The 16,272-nt window shown below is 33.9% G+C and overlaps 1 protein-coding gene and 2 long non-coding RNA genes across 3 annotated transcripts; 2 read left to right on the top strand and 1 right to left on the bottom strand.

Moving 5' to 3' along the window:
* The first annotated feature begins 1,043 nt into the window (after window positions 1–1,043).
* On the top strand, window positions 1,044–11,637 carry TDX (tetraticopeptide domain-containing thioredoxin). The gene is made up of 10 exons (XM_089724809.1): window positions 1,044–1,413; window positions 1,547–1,580; window positions 5,007–5,147; window positions 5,245–5,332; window positions 5,406–5,486; window positions 5,600–5,664; window positions 5,809–5,949; window positions 6,023–6,136; window positions 7,942–7,972; window positions 11,162–11,637. Exons 1-10 carry the CDS (start codon window positions 1,304–1,306, stop codon window positions 11,488–11,490), a joined length of 1,134 nt encoding a protein of 377 aa, XP_089580935.1. The 5' UTR covers window positions 1,044–1,303; the 3' UTR covers window positions 11,491–11,637.
* On the bottom strand, window positions 6,729–15,326 carry LOC149494173 (uncharacterized). Its single transcript, XR_016322063.1, has 2 exons — window positions 14,932–15,326; window positions 6,729–7,806 (listed from the first exon to the last, which is right to left on the bottom strand). It is a non-coding gene; the product is annotated as an uncharacterized LOC149494173 (long non-coding RNA).
* LOC149494174 (uncharacterized) lies at window positions 12,793–13,074 on the top strand. Its single transcript, XR_016322064.1, has 2 exons — window positions 12,793–12,878; window positions 13,019–13,074. It is a non-coding gene; the product is annotated as an uncharacterized LOC149494174 (long non-coding RNA).
* Window positions 15,327–16,272: the final 946 nt, after the last annotated feature.

Here is a 16,272-nt window from a genome sequence, read left to right as displayed (position 1 = left end):
TTTATATGAATGCATGAGATTGTTAGCGCACATTAAGGATGTTTTGTATTGTAATTGGGCCTGAACTATGAAATGTTTAAGATGTTAGATTTGGGCCAAAGTATAATATAATTATGAGATTCATTTGGTATGGTTACATTTTAGTGGTTCAGACTTACTACGGGCCTCGGAGGCCTTAAACTTACCTGGGCCCTAGTCCCGGTCCGACGCATAGAAACGGGTCGTGATAACAACTTTAGAAACGAACAAAAATTTTGTAGAAACCTTAGCAATGGAAAAATAATGAAACAAGATTTGTTAATTAATAAAAATAATATGATTAAGAAAACTAATATAATCAATCTACTTAAAATTTATTATATAATTTTAATCGATAAATAATAATGTTATTCAGGAGTGAAAGCATGTAAGCTATTAATTATTCACGATTACTAAATAATTACAGTTAGTCTATAAATCTAAATTATAAGAACTATAAATAAAAATTATTGTATTAATTTCTAAATAGAAAGAGAGTTAAGGTTATACTTACCGCAAGAAGAAGATATGATTGTAAACTCAATAATTTTAAATTAACAAAAACTTGATGTAATAATGAGCAATAAATTTTTGATAGTCAAAAGCAATAAATTATTGATAGCCAAGAGTAATTAAAACTTTATTTAAAAAAAGCAATTAAAACTAAACATATATATATAGTGGTATGATAAGATAAATTCCTAATTAGTATGTTATTAAATTTATAATATTAATATAATAAAAATAATAAATTAATATTATAATTAAAATAATATTAGTAATAATATTTTTGTTAATTCATAAACTTAGCAGGAGCATTTTAAGAATCCAATGTTCACCTCATTCGTACTTTTATATATATATTATCGATTATAAATATAGATTATAAATTTAATAAATATATTTAAAAATATTATATATAAAAATCTAATTGAACGGTATTAAATCGATGGCACTTTCTGATTTAGTATATTTCTGCCTTCACTGATTTATTGATTTGCCTGTTCTCGGAACACAGGTATAATCATAGAGATAGATAAATATAGATAGATAGTAACGGGTACAGACGCATATATTCGAATTTTAAAATTTTTTTCTTCTTAAATTTAAGCCAATCATGGTCAGATTCGGGCCGGTTTTTGCATCGTGTCAGGAGTCAGGATTCTCCAACGAGGTCAGTGGCAAGTATACGAAACACATTGCCTCCTAAATTCTTCACGCATCGAGTGCTCTCTGGATTCTCCTGTTTCAAGAGACAAAGCGGTGCGGTGCGTACATATATCGAATGGATGCCGCCAAAATATTAGAGCTTAAGCAATTTGTTGATCGCTGCAAGTCTGACCCTTCTATTCTTCACGACCCATCTCTTGTCTTTTTCAGAACTTATCTTCACAGGTACTTCATACTCGTTCCCACTTTATTCCCTCATTATTAAGATCCTTTTTAATAAATTCTTATTGGGCTTCTCTTCGTTTTCCGTTTTCTGTTCTCTTTAGTGATTATAATTTTTTTTTTCGAGTTTTTGCAGTTTGGGTGCTCGAATTACACCTCAAACTAAAGAGGTGAGGAACATTTATTTGCAACACTTCTTTTGCTTCTTTAGAAATTCTGGGTTTTCTTTAGCTTGATTGTCAACCTTTTTGTTAGGAAATTGAATCTTCTTGGTTCGTGGAACTTATGTTGTTATCATGTGTTACATAAATGGCTAGTTGGTATAGATTATTGTGATTCTGTGTACTGGTGTTTGAAAAATTTTAGAATGGGCTTCAGGGGATGACATAGAATTTGAAAAGGTTCTAGGTAAGAAGAGGTTTCAAGAAATTAATTTGAGGTGGTTTTTTCAACTCTAGGAAATGATTATGATTGGAAATGTTGATGAATGAAAAGAGAGAAACTCATGCTGAAAACTGGAAGTGTAATGGAACTAGCATTAGATTTTACCTTTGCATTTTGGATTCCAGGAATTTGCATTTGAAATTCAGATAGTGTTAGATGCAAGTCAACATGGAAGGCATTTCGTTTCAAATAACGAATTTTCATGCTTGGATTGATTGCAAAATTCATTTCTAATATGTAACTTTACTGGCTTGTACATAAGAATTTTTAATTTTTTTTAACCTGTATCCTTTTTAGGTGGGAGTTTGTTTGAAATTCTATCAAATTTGGTGTAATAGGACTGAGGTATAAGCAATTATCTCAGAATTAAAAATTAAGGTGCAAAGAGCTCTTGGAGCGTAGGCATAAGGTGTGAAATGACCATGATGAATATACACCTTGAATGATGTATTTTCAGTGTTTTTCTAGCTGAGCGGATCATGTTGAAAGTGCATAAGAAGTGCACACAATTAATATTGACTTATAAAGAGACTTCCCTTTTAGATGCTCAGTTTTTTGTTTCTTATTTACTGTAGTTTCCTTTGGCTCACCCTACCCCTTATACCCTTCCTGCTACTCGAAGGAGTCAATCCCTCGTTCACTTGATATATCTGTTCCGCAACATTGTCTCTGTCAACACCATCACCAACATCGCTTTATCAAAAGCTATTTTAGAAATTTCCTAGGTCTATATCATCAGCAAAAGTACCACCAAGCAATGGCTCTGGCCTCTTATGAATATTATATTTTGGCAACAAATTAACTAACTCTTCATCTTTCTCCTTCCAAAAGGGAGACTTATGAAAATTATAATTTGTCAACAATTAACTAACTCCACATCTTTCTCCTTCCAAAAGGGAGATAATTCACGAGATTCTCTTTATTCCTCAACCATCATAATCCTTGCTTTTGAAACACATGAAGCTAAGTTGTGATCACTCCTTGAGGTTGCTTCTGAGTTCCATTCTTTTTCATATCCACATTGTCATCTACAAACTTAAAATTTCAGCAAAGGTTTTAAGCCTACTTTCCTTTAACCATACTTGCTTCAAATAAATCAAAACTTACATCCATGCCAAAAATCAAAACCAACCCATCTTGCAAAATGGCAGATTTGATGGGTGGTGCTTTTGTTGATAGAGAATGCTGCAGAATAGATTTTTCAGGTGGAAAGGGCAACTAGGGTAAATAAGAAACACAAAATTGATGATGAAAAAGGGAAGTCTGTTATTAAGTCTACATTAATTGCGCGCACTCTTTCTGGGCTTTCAACTTGGTTTACTTAGCTAGAAGTACACACTCGACATGCATCATTCAGGCTATATACAAATTTCGGACATAGTAATTAAAAATGCAAGGCACACTAAGGTGTAAAGGGCACTTGAAGTAAACATCTTTCTCAAATTGGCCCTATGCTTGTGCATGCATTCAGGATTGAGAAAAATTGCCACAAATCTAGCAACAGTGAGGCTAATTAGCTCTCTGTCTCGTGAACAACCTTAGCATATTTATCACCCTGGGCTAGATATAGATGTAAGATTTTGGACGTGACCTTTTTCAATGTATTCTTCAAACAAGACATTTTAGCGATATCTTCAACATCAAATCAATACCATGGCAGCACATGGAGTCTAATATGATTTCCTCTTTGCTTACAATAATTTCTCTACTAAAGGAAATTCAACCATTAAGTTCCACATATAGAATGAGCAACAATTTCTAAACATTCAACTAACTATTAGCTAGTAGCTCTAAACTATAAGAAACTAACTGAAATGAGAATTTTTACTTGTAAGTATATTCTACATACTATCAGCCATAACTTGCACCACATTTGACTCCCTAATATGCTTCACCATCTTATCGAGTAACTCAAATATCTTTTCTCATCGTTGAATACTCGGTAGTGTCATTTAATAAATACTATTCCCTTTGTGCATTCGCCAAAAATTGATCAAAGTTGTATTTTTTTTTTTTTTTCCATTAGCCCAACCATTTGCAATCATTGAACACCCATACCTTGTTCATTCCCCCTCATAAGACTTAAACATAACATCATTAACTTCTTTATTTAGCAAAGGAATAAAGCTCAATTTGCCCCGTGAACTTGGGAGCAATATACAATTTGCCCAAAAATCAACTTTTTGTACAATTTACTCTTGAACTTGAATTGAAAGAACAAAAACCCAATTTTTTTTAAAGAAGTAATTTTTTTAATGTTTTTAACTAATAAAAATTATTTAAGAAATTTCAAATTAGGAAATAAAAAATTATTTAAAAATAGAACAATAATCATAATTTATAGTGTCTCGTCTTCAATTTAAAAAATAATTAAACAAAATATTTGATTTAAAAAATTATAGAATTAGAAAAATATTTGATTATATTGGATATTTGGTTTGGAAAATGTTTATTATTTTTAATTATATTTGATTTAAATCAAATGTTGATTATTTTAATTATATTTGAGTCAAAATCAAATATTTATTTTTAGAAAATTGGGTTTTTGGTTCTTTTGGTATAAGTTTAGAAGGTAAACTATACAAAAAGTTGATTTTTTTGGTCAAATTGTACATTGCTCCGAAGTTCAGGGAGCAAATTGATCCTTATTCCTTCGGCAAATGAACTTGGACCTCGTGAAAACTAAGTGGTTTCAACCCAACACCAAGTTGTGCAATGGATTCAATCATCCAACAAAACTAGTGTAATTCATAGCATTAAAAGGTTTTGCCTTGTCTTACATCGAACTAGTTTTGTACCTACAAGCTTTTTCAGGCAACTCTTTCTTACGCATTCCATTCATATTGGTGTTTTTCAACTTTGCCTCCCTCCATTCCATCACTTTCTCTACACTATGAGTGAAATATAAGTCCATTGGACTCTTTTGTCTTTGCTTTTTTCTCATTTGGTCCACCATGGTTGTAAAGCTTCCTGAAGACATCTCCTTCCTCATCTTTAACAAAAGCATCCATGTCATTCAAATTTTCAATTCTACCTTTGGTTTGTATTTAATTAATTTTTCTGAGTTGCGAAGCACTTCTGCCCCAAATGCAGTCCATTTTACTCGTTTGTTTTGCAATTAGTATAAGCTGATGACAACGGTTTTGTTGCAGGGGGGAAGTGACAACATGTACAACTCTAAGGAATACTTTCATGACCAAAGACCAAGTGAAGATGGTGATGACATAATTGAGTCTGATATTGAATTAGATGACAGTGATGTTGTGGAACCTGACAATGATCCACCTGAAAAGGTGGAAACAGGATGACCCTGCATTTGAATTTTTTAGTTACAAGGCCTCAGACATATTGTATTTTAATGTTGTACTTGTTTTTTTTTCTCTTTTGCAGATGGGAGACCCTGCACTTGAAGTTACAGAAGAAAAGCAGGACGCTGCACAAGCAGAAAAAATAAAAGCTATGGATGCAATCTCTGAAGGTTTGTAATTGCGTTATGCCATTAAAATCAATATATCTTCTAATGGTTTTCCCAACATGTTCTTGTTTTCCAGGTAAATTGGAAGAAGCCATAGATCATCTAACAGAAGCTATCATGTTAAATCCAACTTCAGCAATATTATATGCAACTAGAGGTAATTTATCTAATGTTTTCTTTATGTCAGTGAACTATTTTTGTTATTTTGTCAAATGTTTGATCATAACTTACTATTTTTCCTTTGTCTTGAATTCTAATGTCGTTGTTCAGCTAGTGTCTTTGTTAAACTGAAGAAACCAAATGCAGCAATACGTGATACTTATGCTGCTCTAAAGGTTAGTCATGGAATGCTAGCCCCTCTCTATTCCTCAGCATGTACCTGCTGCAAAAGAAATTACAGATTCATTAACTAACTGTGATGTATGAGTTTTCGTTTTTGATATTTGACATACATGATGAGCTAATTACGTATGTTCTAGATCAATCCGGACTTCGCCAAAGGATATAAAATACGAGGAATGGCAAGGGCCATGCTGGGCCAGTGGGAAGAAGCAGCAAGTGATCTGCATGTAGCGTCAAAGTTGGATTATGATGAGGAGATTGGCTTGGTGTTGAAAAAGGTAACTTGCCCTTGTTCATTAGGATGAGTAGCAGCAATCTTTTTCCTCCCTTATTATATATTTTTATCAACAGGTTGAACCGAATGCACACAAAATACAAGAACATCGTAGGAAATATGAACGCTTGAGAAAAGAAAGGGAGCTAAAGAAGGCTGAATGGGAGAGACAAAAGCAAGCTGAAGAAAAAGTAAGTAGCTATTGTAATTACATTAATCTTCACTGCCCGCACTAGAGGGAGCCAGAGGGAGGAGGGGTAAGAGCAATTTTTGACTGCAAGTTATGATTGCTGGTTGTTAAAGTTTTTGGTGCATTCATTTATAAAGCTCTATTCTGTGTGACTCTGATGTAGGGCAATACAAGTGCACATGCACAAATACTTCAGTGCTTTAAGAATAAACATCACAGATTAAGGCTATTGTATGTAAGAATAAGCATATTGGATTATTTAGGGGCTAAAAAAGCATAACAGAATCCCATAGCTTTTTGTGCGTTTTCAATTTGAGTCAATTGGTTAATTTTATTAATTAATAGGTCTTCCTTTTACATTTGCTTCAATTTTAGTAATTAGGTCATGGGGCAATGGGATGTGGTTCTATAGTGTGGCAAGTTGAATAAGATTCATTTTTCTAATTTTTATTCTAGGGTCCTACTGATTGATTTAGAAAATAAAACATGGAATGGGATAAAATAACATATAGCTTGGTTAGATTTTGAACTTGAGTGAGTCAGTGGAGTTTACTTGAAAAATTGATTAATTCAGTTTTAAGCAATCATGAAAAGGTAAAAAATTTACAGTTGATTTATTAATTCTTCCAAGAGAGGGAGATCTCCAAAACTTGTCAAAATTTGCCATATTTTTACAGACAATGAATAAGGCAAATCGGAACAAAAATCCTAATAATCTGATTGAATTGGCATACTTGTTGAGAGGACTCAAATCCATATCAACGCACCAAAGGACGCAATCCTCAGAAGTAGTCCTATGAGGAATGTACGAGTCACTAAATTTCTTGAAGGTGGGAGATACCCCCGGTTGGATCTCAAGATATTGCCACATGAGTCTTGAGCTTGATCTGGATTATTTACTGGGGAGCTCCCGATCAATGCCCCTGTCAAGCTTCCTGGGCAAGGTCTGTAGGACATTGTGGCAGGTTAGGACCACAAGAAAAAGGCTAGTTAGAGGCAGTAAGGTACTTGCCAGAGTAAGACTTAAAGGTGAAATAGGGTGTCAGATCCAAGGACAGACTAAAAATTTTGCATTATTGAAGGATTAATTTCAGTCTTGGGCAGTTGACTCCTTTTTTCCTTGGCATGGAGCTACTTCTTGTGGTTTTTATGGATAGGTTTTCTTTCTGGCGGTTGGCATCACCTTGCTGTTGTAGGACCCAATGCTTGGTGGTTCTGCAGAAATACTTCTTATGGTGGCTATGGAAATTGGAAAATCATCACCTTGCATTATGGAAGAACTCATGCTTTACCAAATTTGGTGAGAATTGGTCTATGGAAGGAAAAGGAAGACAAGAAATTTAGAACCTGTTTTACAAATAATCTTATTACATTTCAGTTTATGAATATGTGAATCAATTGTGGTGTCCATAAATAAAAAAATAATAATAAATAATTATGATCAAGATGTGATGGATTGGGTTGTCTATGGGTGCCTGCCCACTTTGCTTGGCAGTTTGATTAATTTTTTTCACATCAAGGCACTCTCACTGCAACTTAACTCTCGCACAATGTTGTTTATGGGCATCAGATTTGCTTACGTTATGCACACGTCTGATCATTCAAATGATTCATTCATACTGTTAACTGCTGCTGCTGCTACTACAATCCTCTAACTGCTTTTGCTGCTACCTGCATAATGGTGATATTGTTGTCATTATCTTCTTCCTCTTTTGACATCCTTCTCAATAATATTTATGCTTTATGCAATTGTACTTGGTATTGGACAGATCACCATATTCTAAGTACTCTTATTATTTTGTGCAGGAACAAGAAGCTTTGTCTGCTTTGAAGGAGGGTATAACATCTGCTTTCTTTCTTTGTTTTACTTCTTTTTTTCTACTATTTTTTTTATTCACAATCATTTGCTTACTCAAATACTCCATACACATATCATCTTTTTCTTCAAAGACATCATGGACGAACATGGATGAACTGAATAAATTCAATTCTTGAAAATGGCGAGCTTGATTTTTCAAGCTGTCAATTAATCTCCATAACTCTTACAAGTATGCTAGGTTATGATGGTTATCTTATTATTCTTTGATTGTGTGATTGTTGAAATATTAACGATTTTTAATATGAGATTTGATTGTGGCCTGAATTTGAGATAATGGCAAAGTTGTAAAAGCATAGCAAGGCAATCAATACTTTGAGGAAAAAATTTGTCTAGCTTGATACCTAATCATGTCTCATTTGTATTATTGTCTCGAAGGCTGATAATTTTGTGAGATTTCTTGTTGGTATGGTTGCATGATGACTTTATAGGTTTTTAGTGGACTTTGTTGGGGAAATGATTTTGATGTGATGAAAATGAGAGGGAGATTCTTCATCGGTCAGTGATAGAGATAATCAATGGGGTAAAGAGTAGGATCAAAGGATGAACAATTAGAAGTTCCTACAGCATCGTCAAAAATTTAAATTCTGAAGTGGCTTCCTGTTGACTTATATGATTCTTAGGGATTTTTTCCTTGATTTATTTCCTTTATTATAAATTTCCTATATAGTTATACGTTTATGTGTATATATAGACCTTGATGTAAATCACAAATATATAAGAAAAAGGGAATCAATTTCTCTCAAAAACTAATCTCTAATAATTCAATATGGTATCAGAGCCAGGTTACAATCCTGGGACCTGTAATTTTAGAGCAGACTGTTAGTACTTCTACGAAGAATTGGCCAATTAAATTAGATGATGCTCTTTGGGTACATAGATGGCTTATAACACACCTATTGTTATGTCACCTTTTAGGTTGATTTTTGGCAAAGCATGTCATTTGCTTGTTGAACTAGAGCATAAGGCATATTGGGCTATTAAATTTTTAAATTTTGATATGAATAGCACAAGGACTCATTTGTTGCAGGTTAATGAGTTGGAAGAATTTCGTTATTGGGCATATGAGAGCGCTAGTCTTTACAAACAAAAGACCAAAGAGTGGCATGACAAATACATTGCATGGAATTAGACAAGAAATAATAAATAAAAATAAAATAAATAATAATCTGACTAATTTTTCACAACTGTGGGGATATTCACTAGTGAGCTGTGAAAATTTCTCTCTTTTGTGTAATTCCAGAGTACATTTCACAACTGTGGAAATTTTGCCAATATGTTTATGAACTCAGGTCTGATGATGATTATCAGAAATTTTTCATAACTGTGGAATTATTCACGACCCGCTTGTGAAAATTTCTGTTTCTTTTACTCAATGCTATCCAAAATTCCAATTTATTTCCACAATTGTTAAAATTTTCACAATGTGCTTGTGAAAATTTTTGTAACTCTGCCCTTTTTTCTTTCCATCCCAAACTTTAAAGCTCAACATCTGGCAAGAAAAATTAGAAGGAAGACTTAAAAACAATAAATCAAAATCTCCCTAAACTAATGATAATATGTACAAGTAGTTCTAGTTTATAGTACTAGCTCGACTTTTCCACTTCCTTAGTCTACCAATTTCAACATTGCGACTTTCGGATTAAACCGGCTCGCAGAGTAAGGCTTTAAACTGTGGCCATTCACTTTGAATTTCTCCCTCGTCTTCAAATGTTTGATTTCACTAGCCCCAAAATTTGAAACTTCTATTACTTTCATATAGGCCTTGCTATCTCAACTGCAACTTACCAGGGAATAACCTTAGCCTATTATTGTACAAGAGCACATGTTGAACTGGCACGAATGCCTTCCTTGCAATGTATTTGTCCTGCCACTCCTTGGTCTTTTGCCTGTAAAGACTAGCACTCTCATATGTGCAATGACAAAATTCTTCCAACTCATCAACTTGCAACAAACGAGTCCTTCTGTGCTATTCATATCAAAATTTAAAAATTTAGTTGCCCAATATGCCTTATGCTCTAGTTCAACAGGTAAATGACATGCTTTACCAAAAGGTGTTTTATAAGCTCTCCTATATGCCAAAGAGCATTATCTAAATTAATTGCTCAATCCTTCTTAGAAGTACTAATCGTCTTCCCGAAAATTCTTTTGAGTTCCCTATTAAATACATCTACTTGTCCACGTGTTTGAGCATGATAAGGTGTAGCAACCTTATGTCTAACTCCATATTTCTTGAGAAGAGAATCAAATTGGTGGTTACAAAAAAACGCTTACCACCATCACTTATTAGCTCTAGGGGTACTATATCTAGTAAATACGTTCTTTCTAAGGAATTGAAGAGGGTGCTATTCGATAATGTCTATCTAGCAGATCCCCTGCTAACCCGAGTGAGCATTCAAATATCTGTCCTACATTCATTCATGAAGGTACTCCTAATGGGTTGAAGACCATATCAACAGGTCTTCCATCTTGCAAATAAGGCATATCCTGTCTAGGCAAAATTTTTGAAATGATGCCTTTACTTCCATGTCTTCCAGCTATTTTATCACCCACTTTGATTTCACGTTTCTATAAAATATAGACACAAATCGTTTCCGGATTATAACTGGAACCCGAAAGAACCGGACATGAAAATTTTTCATCATCCGGCTCGAGCAAGAACTATTTTTGAGTCATTTGTCCTAGTAGCAATTGCTTCGACCCATTTTCACACATAATCTACAGCTAATAAGATATACTCATTCCCATAAGATGATGGGAATGGCCCCATGAAATTGATGCCTCACACATCAAAAATTTCTCAAACAAGGATATTATTAAGACGCATCTCATCCCTTTTAGAGATGTTACCTGTACGGTGACATCGATCACATGTGATCCATATATTTTACCTTGATGTCATGTTCCTTTGTGCTATAGGATTGCAATAGCAATCAGTCTCCACTATGCCTAAAAAAAACTGATGTTCATATTTGTTGATCCCCATGCATTTTCAACTTTTTGCCCCTAACGGTTGTAAAGCTATGTATGTCATGTAGATTAACACTTGTAATGCTATTTATAAGGTAATCCATATGTAGGTATCTTATTGTGCTTTTGACATAGGACAAATTCATGTAGAGGAATCTTATTAAGCTTTGGCATTCACAGGGCAAGTAATAGGCATCCATTCTGTTAGTGAGCTGGAAACCAAATTGAATGCTGCTTCAAGAACATCTCGCCTTGCAGTCTTGTACTTTACAGCAACATGGTGTGGGCCTTGTCGTTTCATTTCTCCTCTTTTTACAAATTTAGCTGCAAAGTACCTCAAAACTGTTTTTTTGAAAGTTGATATCGATGAGGCAAGGGATGTTGCTGCAAGATGGAATATTAGCAGTGTTCCTACCTTTTTCTTCATAAAGAATGGAGAGGAGATTGACAAGGTAGTGGGGGCTGATAAAACTGGACTTGAAAGGAAAATTGAACAATATGCAAGCTAGTCTGGAATTAATCTTTTGTAAGAACCTCAAAACTGTTTGTTTCTTTTGTCTGGTAGCTTTCTTCGATCAAACTCATCACTAGTATTGGGTATGGGATAAACTTGTAAAAGGATTGTACTGGCTAATAAAATGATTCAGCTTGAGTTATGTGGCCCATTTTTTTTTTTTTGAGAAGTAATATATATTTGGGCAGCTTAAGGATGTGTGGCATATTTAACTGAGACTATCCTTTGCCAGCCCTTTTATTTATTTTTTTTTTTTTTGTCATATATGGTACTTGTAAACTTCTGGCTGGGTCATAGTATAATATTGGCAATTTGTCATGGAAGGTTAGCTTGGTTCTTTTTGATTGTAATGGTACAAAATCCAAGAGGTCTGGAAAGAACATGGACTCGATGCACATGCGATATTTTGTGGCTCGTGGCTATGGTCTTGGTTAGAATCTTAAATTTGTGTAGTTTTCTTCCTGTACTTCATTAGAATAAGGAGCAGCTTTGAATATGTTTGCTGCTCCTCAACGCTTGGCAATGGATTTTTAGGCTGTTTTCAGTTTCAACATCATTTATTTGAATTGTGAATGTGAACATATCTTATAGTTTGGATGAAATGATGCTGTATATTAGAGATTTTGCTCAGCAATTTGTTGGAAACTAATTCGTACCAATGTGCTTCTCTATTTTAGCTTCTTAAGTAGAAGCTGTTATTTTTTCCCCCCACACTTCATTTAATATATCAAGTATACAGACCTCGGACATGGATTTCTTATATTTCTCTTTGAACTTCCTCAGATTTGTAGGCATGGATGACAAAACATTGCCATGCTTGTATATGTTTTGTTATTTATATCTGGAGTTCTTTTGTGTAACTCAAGGACCTGCACGGTTGAGTTCATCTTATAGATTGCCTTACTGAATTCCTGGTTTCTGTCTATAGTTACGTAATTTAGTCTCTCTCAACAATCTTTCATTATTCAGGGTACGTCAGTATGTGAGTTTTTGCTCACTTATATAATTAACTGCCTAGTGATTGGAACCAATTCCAGGTTATGAGGCTATATAATTGAGGCAACCTATTCGTAATTCCTTCAACTTCAAGGCTATAGTCTGTGTTCTCTACAAGTTCCTTTCTTCTGTTATATTTTTATCATAAACAGTAAATATTTTTTTCGTTGTACTATTTTGATTCTAATAGTTGTGCAAATCCATGCTCTAGTATTTTGAGAATTTTTAATTCTTCTGATTTTCATTTTCTTCTAAGCTCACTACAACTATAGAATTCTTTGATGTGATAATTTCTTCTCCTTCTTGTAGGCATGCAATAGTATGATAACTGAACTATACAATATGCACAAAACAGCAATGGATAGTGATATTCATGCAAGAGGAGAGGTCAGTCTTTTATAGCTGAGATAATTTTGTCCACTTTGCTTCCCGTGTTCTGTGTCCTCTTTTGAGTTCTTTTCTCTAGCGGTACATTGGCCAACCCATAATAAAATATAATGTAATAAAGACTATTTGTTTTGATGTAGGGTTTTGAAACTGAGGCTACATAACTTATGTTATATGTTGTAGTTTTACTCTGATATCAGAATCTTTTTTTTTTTTTTTTTTTTTTTTAAATTAAAGGGACATACTATTGATGTGGTATGGTAAAAATTTAAAATGTTATTTGAAAATTTTAATTTTCAACTGGGAATCAGAACCGAAACTGAAACCGAAAATTTGAAACCAAACAGGAATCAATCTAAACTTTCGGTTCCAATGCAAATTCGTATCAAGAACGAACTTGCAAAGCCCTATTGTGAGCTTTGCGAGTTAGGTTTATGCTCTACCAATTCTTGACAGTACAACAGTCTGCATTTTGGTTCAGTATTGATTTTGGATGTTAGAATTAGCATTTGGAAATATAACAATTTGCATAAGGGAGTCAAACATAGGGGTGTGCACTATTCCATCTTCACAGGGGACCAAATTAATTTTGGTGGTTAGATTTTTTACTTATGATTTTGTTTCTAATTTTTAGGTGATCGAACCAAATTGTAAATCACATATTATATATTTATAATGTTTTTTGTGTTATTTATCTAATTATCTTCTTATCTTAAATAAAATTCTTAAAATAAGATATTATATTATTTTTATGTCACATATATTCTCCTTTCTGCTATTGTGTCTTACATAGTATTGGGTCTTAGAACGGATTCTCTTTTATTAGCTAGTCGAAGATGGTTCGTCTGAACTTGCATCCTATGAAGTCCTTAATGAAGGAAGCCAAACATTGAATGAATTATTCAGAGAAGCATGCCTGGCGCTTTCTAGCAGAGTTGTGTTAGATACCGAATCAACTGTCTTAGACTTGGCTAGGGAGATTGAACTCTCTAGATTGGATCTAAACTTTCTTGAAAGCTTGCTAAAAATGATTCACTCGAGAGAGCTTCTTTTCTCTTTCAATTCAATTGAAATTCATTTCTATGATCTGTCTCCAGTAGGAAGTCAGTTGTGATCTAAGCCAGTATGAATTCCTGTCTTTCTTTCCGGGCAAAGAAGTTTAATCGGGAAATCAACAAATTGGTTAGTTCCTTATGTCTGAACCAAGTAGTTCTTTCCCTATTTGAAAGGAGATGAGAAGGGTTTAAGAGCTAGTGTACTTTCCTGTTCCTAAAGCCTGAAATGCCTGGTAAGGAAAAAACTTGCCCCAAAAAAGCATACTACCTCCTCCTCCTCGTCCAATTCCAGTGCCTGTTAAAGATCTGGTTTACCAAGTAGTTGATTTTGAAAAGTAAACCAATTTCACTGGATTTGTTGAAATAAAGAGTGTTATTCAGGAAGAGAATACAGTGAACTCGGATTGTGGTGAATCCTATTCCTTATACTATTGATGCAACCTTTTAAACCTACCGGCTATTCCCAAGGAGGCGGACTCTACTCCCATCTCTTCACGAATTCAGGAGGACAGAAAATCCCATAGATGTCGATGTGATCTTGAATCTAGTCCTACCAGGCAGGGGTGGCCATATTGCGGTTTCGGGAACCGAACCGTCGGTTCGAACCGGTCCTGAACCGTAATCAGAATCGGTGAGAATCGGAACCAGTCCGAATCGGAACTAGAGATTTTTGGTTCAATTCAGATTCCAGATTTGTGGAACCGCAAACCGGCAGTTCTACAAAACAGATCGGAACCGGATTGGAACCGCCGGTTCTCTAGCCGGTTAGAACCGGCGGTTCTAGCTGTTAGAAACTGTCAGTTTTTTTTTTTTTTTTTTTTTTTTTTTTTGTGAAATCTCTTAACCTAGGAACCAAAAATTAAAGAGTCCATAATTCAATTTTCAATAATTTAGTGAATAACCTCAAATCTCAGTTAGTTGTTGAAATAACTTGAAATGAAATTGAACCTGAAAGCGGTGCTTTTTGCAGGTTTCATAGTCTAAAAAGTGAAACTAACCTTAATGCTTTAGTCTGCTGAAAGGGTGCAAACTCGCTGCAATCCACTGCTCCCATGGTAAGCATCATTTCTAGCTTCATCTCTCCCTAACAAAGCTAAATCGTAGACCCATGGTCACAAATTGACTCATTATTATTCTTTCGGAAAAGAAGAGAAAGAAGAAGGAGATGAGATTGTTAGACAAAAAAGAGAGAAAAATAAAGTAAAAGAGAGACAGAAGGACACTGTTTGTTTATTGCACTTATCATTCAGCTAAGGACACGTTAATCATTCAACCAAGCAAATTTGCATGATTTACACCTGGGTATCATGCAAAATAGTAAGAAAATTAAAATAACACATGTTTAGAATCGGATCCTGATCCATCAGATGTACAACTAACGTGCTAACCAACCAATCCACTATACACTTTAGCCTCGAATGCAACAACACTGCTATATAATTTCTCAAGCTGGAGTGGTGAGGGAGTGAACAGTGCAACTCCCCTCGTTTAGTATATATATAAATTAAGATTGAACAAAACTTTCTTTATTAGAATTTATTATCCATATGAAAATTAGTGTTATAGTTTTCAAAGGCGTGTAAAAGTAAACTAATGAATTAAATGGTTAATATTTTTATTAGAGTTTTAATTACGTTTAATATATTTTTAAATTTAAAAAAAAAAAGTTCAAGCCCTTTTTTTTTTTAAATTATGCTCAAACTTTTTTAAATAAAAAATAAATTCAGTTGAAAAATTTTTTTTAAAAAAATAATTAAGTTCAAGTCTTTAAAAAAATAAATTTAATTGAACCATTTTTTAATTTTTTAGGTGTATTTTTTTACAAATAACTTTCACAAATTTATTAAATTTTGAAAACCGGTTTTCAAAATTTATTAAATTTTGAAAACCGGTTTTCAAAATTTAAAATTTAAAATTATGCGATTTGTCGGAAAATCGGTTGGAAAACCGATCGAATCCATCGGTTTTGATACCGTACCGGAACCGGAACCGGAAATTCTCGGTTCGGTTTCAGTTCCAATTTTTTTGGAACCGGAACCTCCGGTTCCACCCCTACTACCAGGCAAGAGTCCTCACTCCTCAAGCCTGGGTCAAGAAACTCTCTTTCAAGTCCTGTGGGCACACCACACTTAAACTAGTATATTCCCCGCAGCGAGCAATAAAATATAGTCGCCATTATATCTCAATAAATGTTGGAATATTTTTTAGTGTACATCTCAAATCTCAAATATTTGTTTCTTATTATAGGTTGAAAAATTCATATATATATATATATATATATATTTTTTTTAAATCTTAATGGATGCTTAGGTTATGATTTGTGATATGAATTCTTCAAT

Source organism: Jatropha curcas, chromosome 8, assembly GCF_041381405.1.
Source record: "Jatropha curcas cultivar XTBG-Jc1 chromosome 8, XTBG_Jcur_1.0, whole genome shotgun sequence".
In the NCBI taxonomy this organism is placed as follows: domain Eukaryota; kingdom Viridiplantae; phylum Streptophyta; class Magnoliopsida; order Malpighiales; family Euphorbiaceae; genus Jatropha; species Jatropha curcas.
This window is presented reverse-complemented; position numbering and strand designations above follow the sequence as displayed.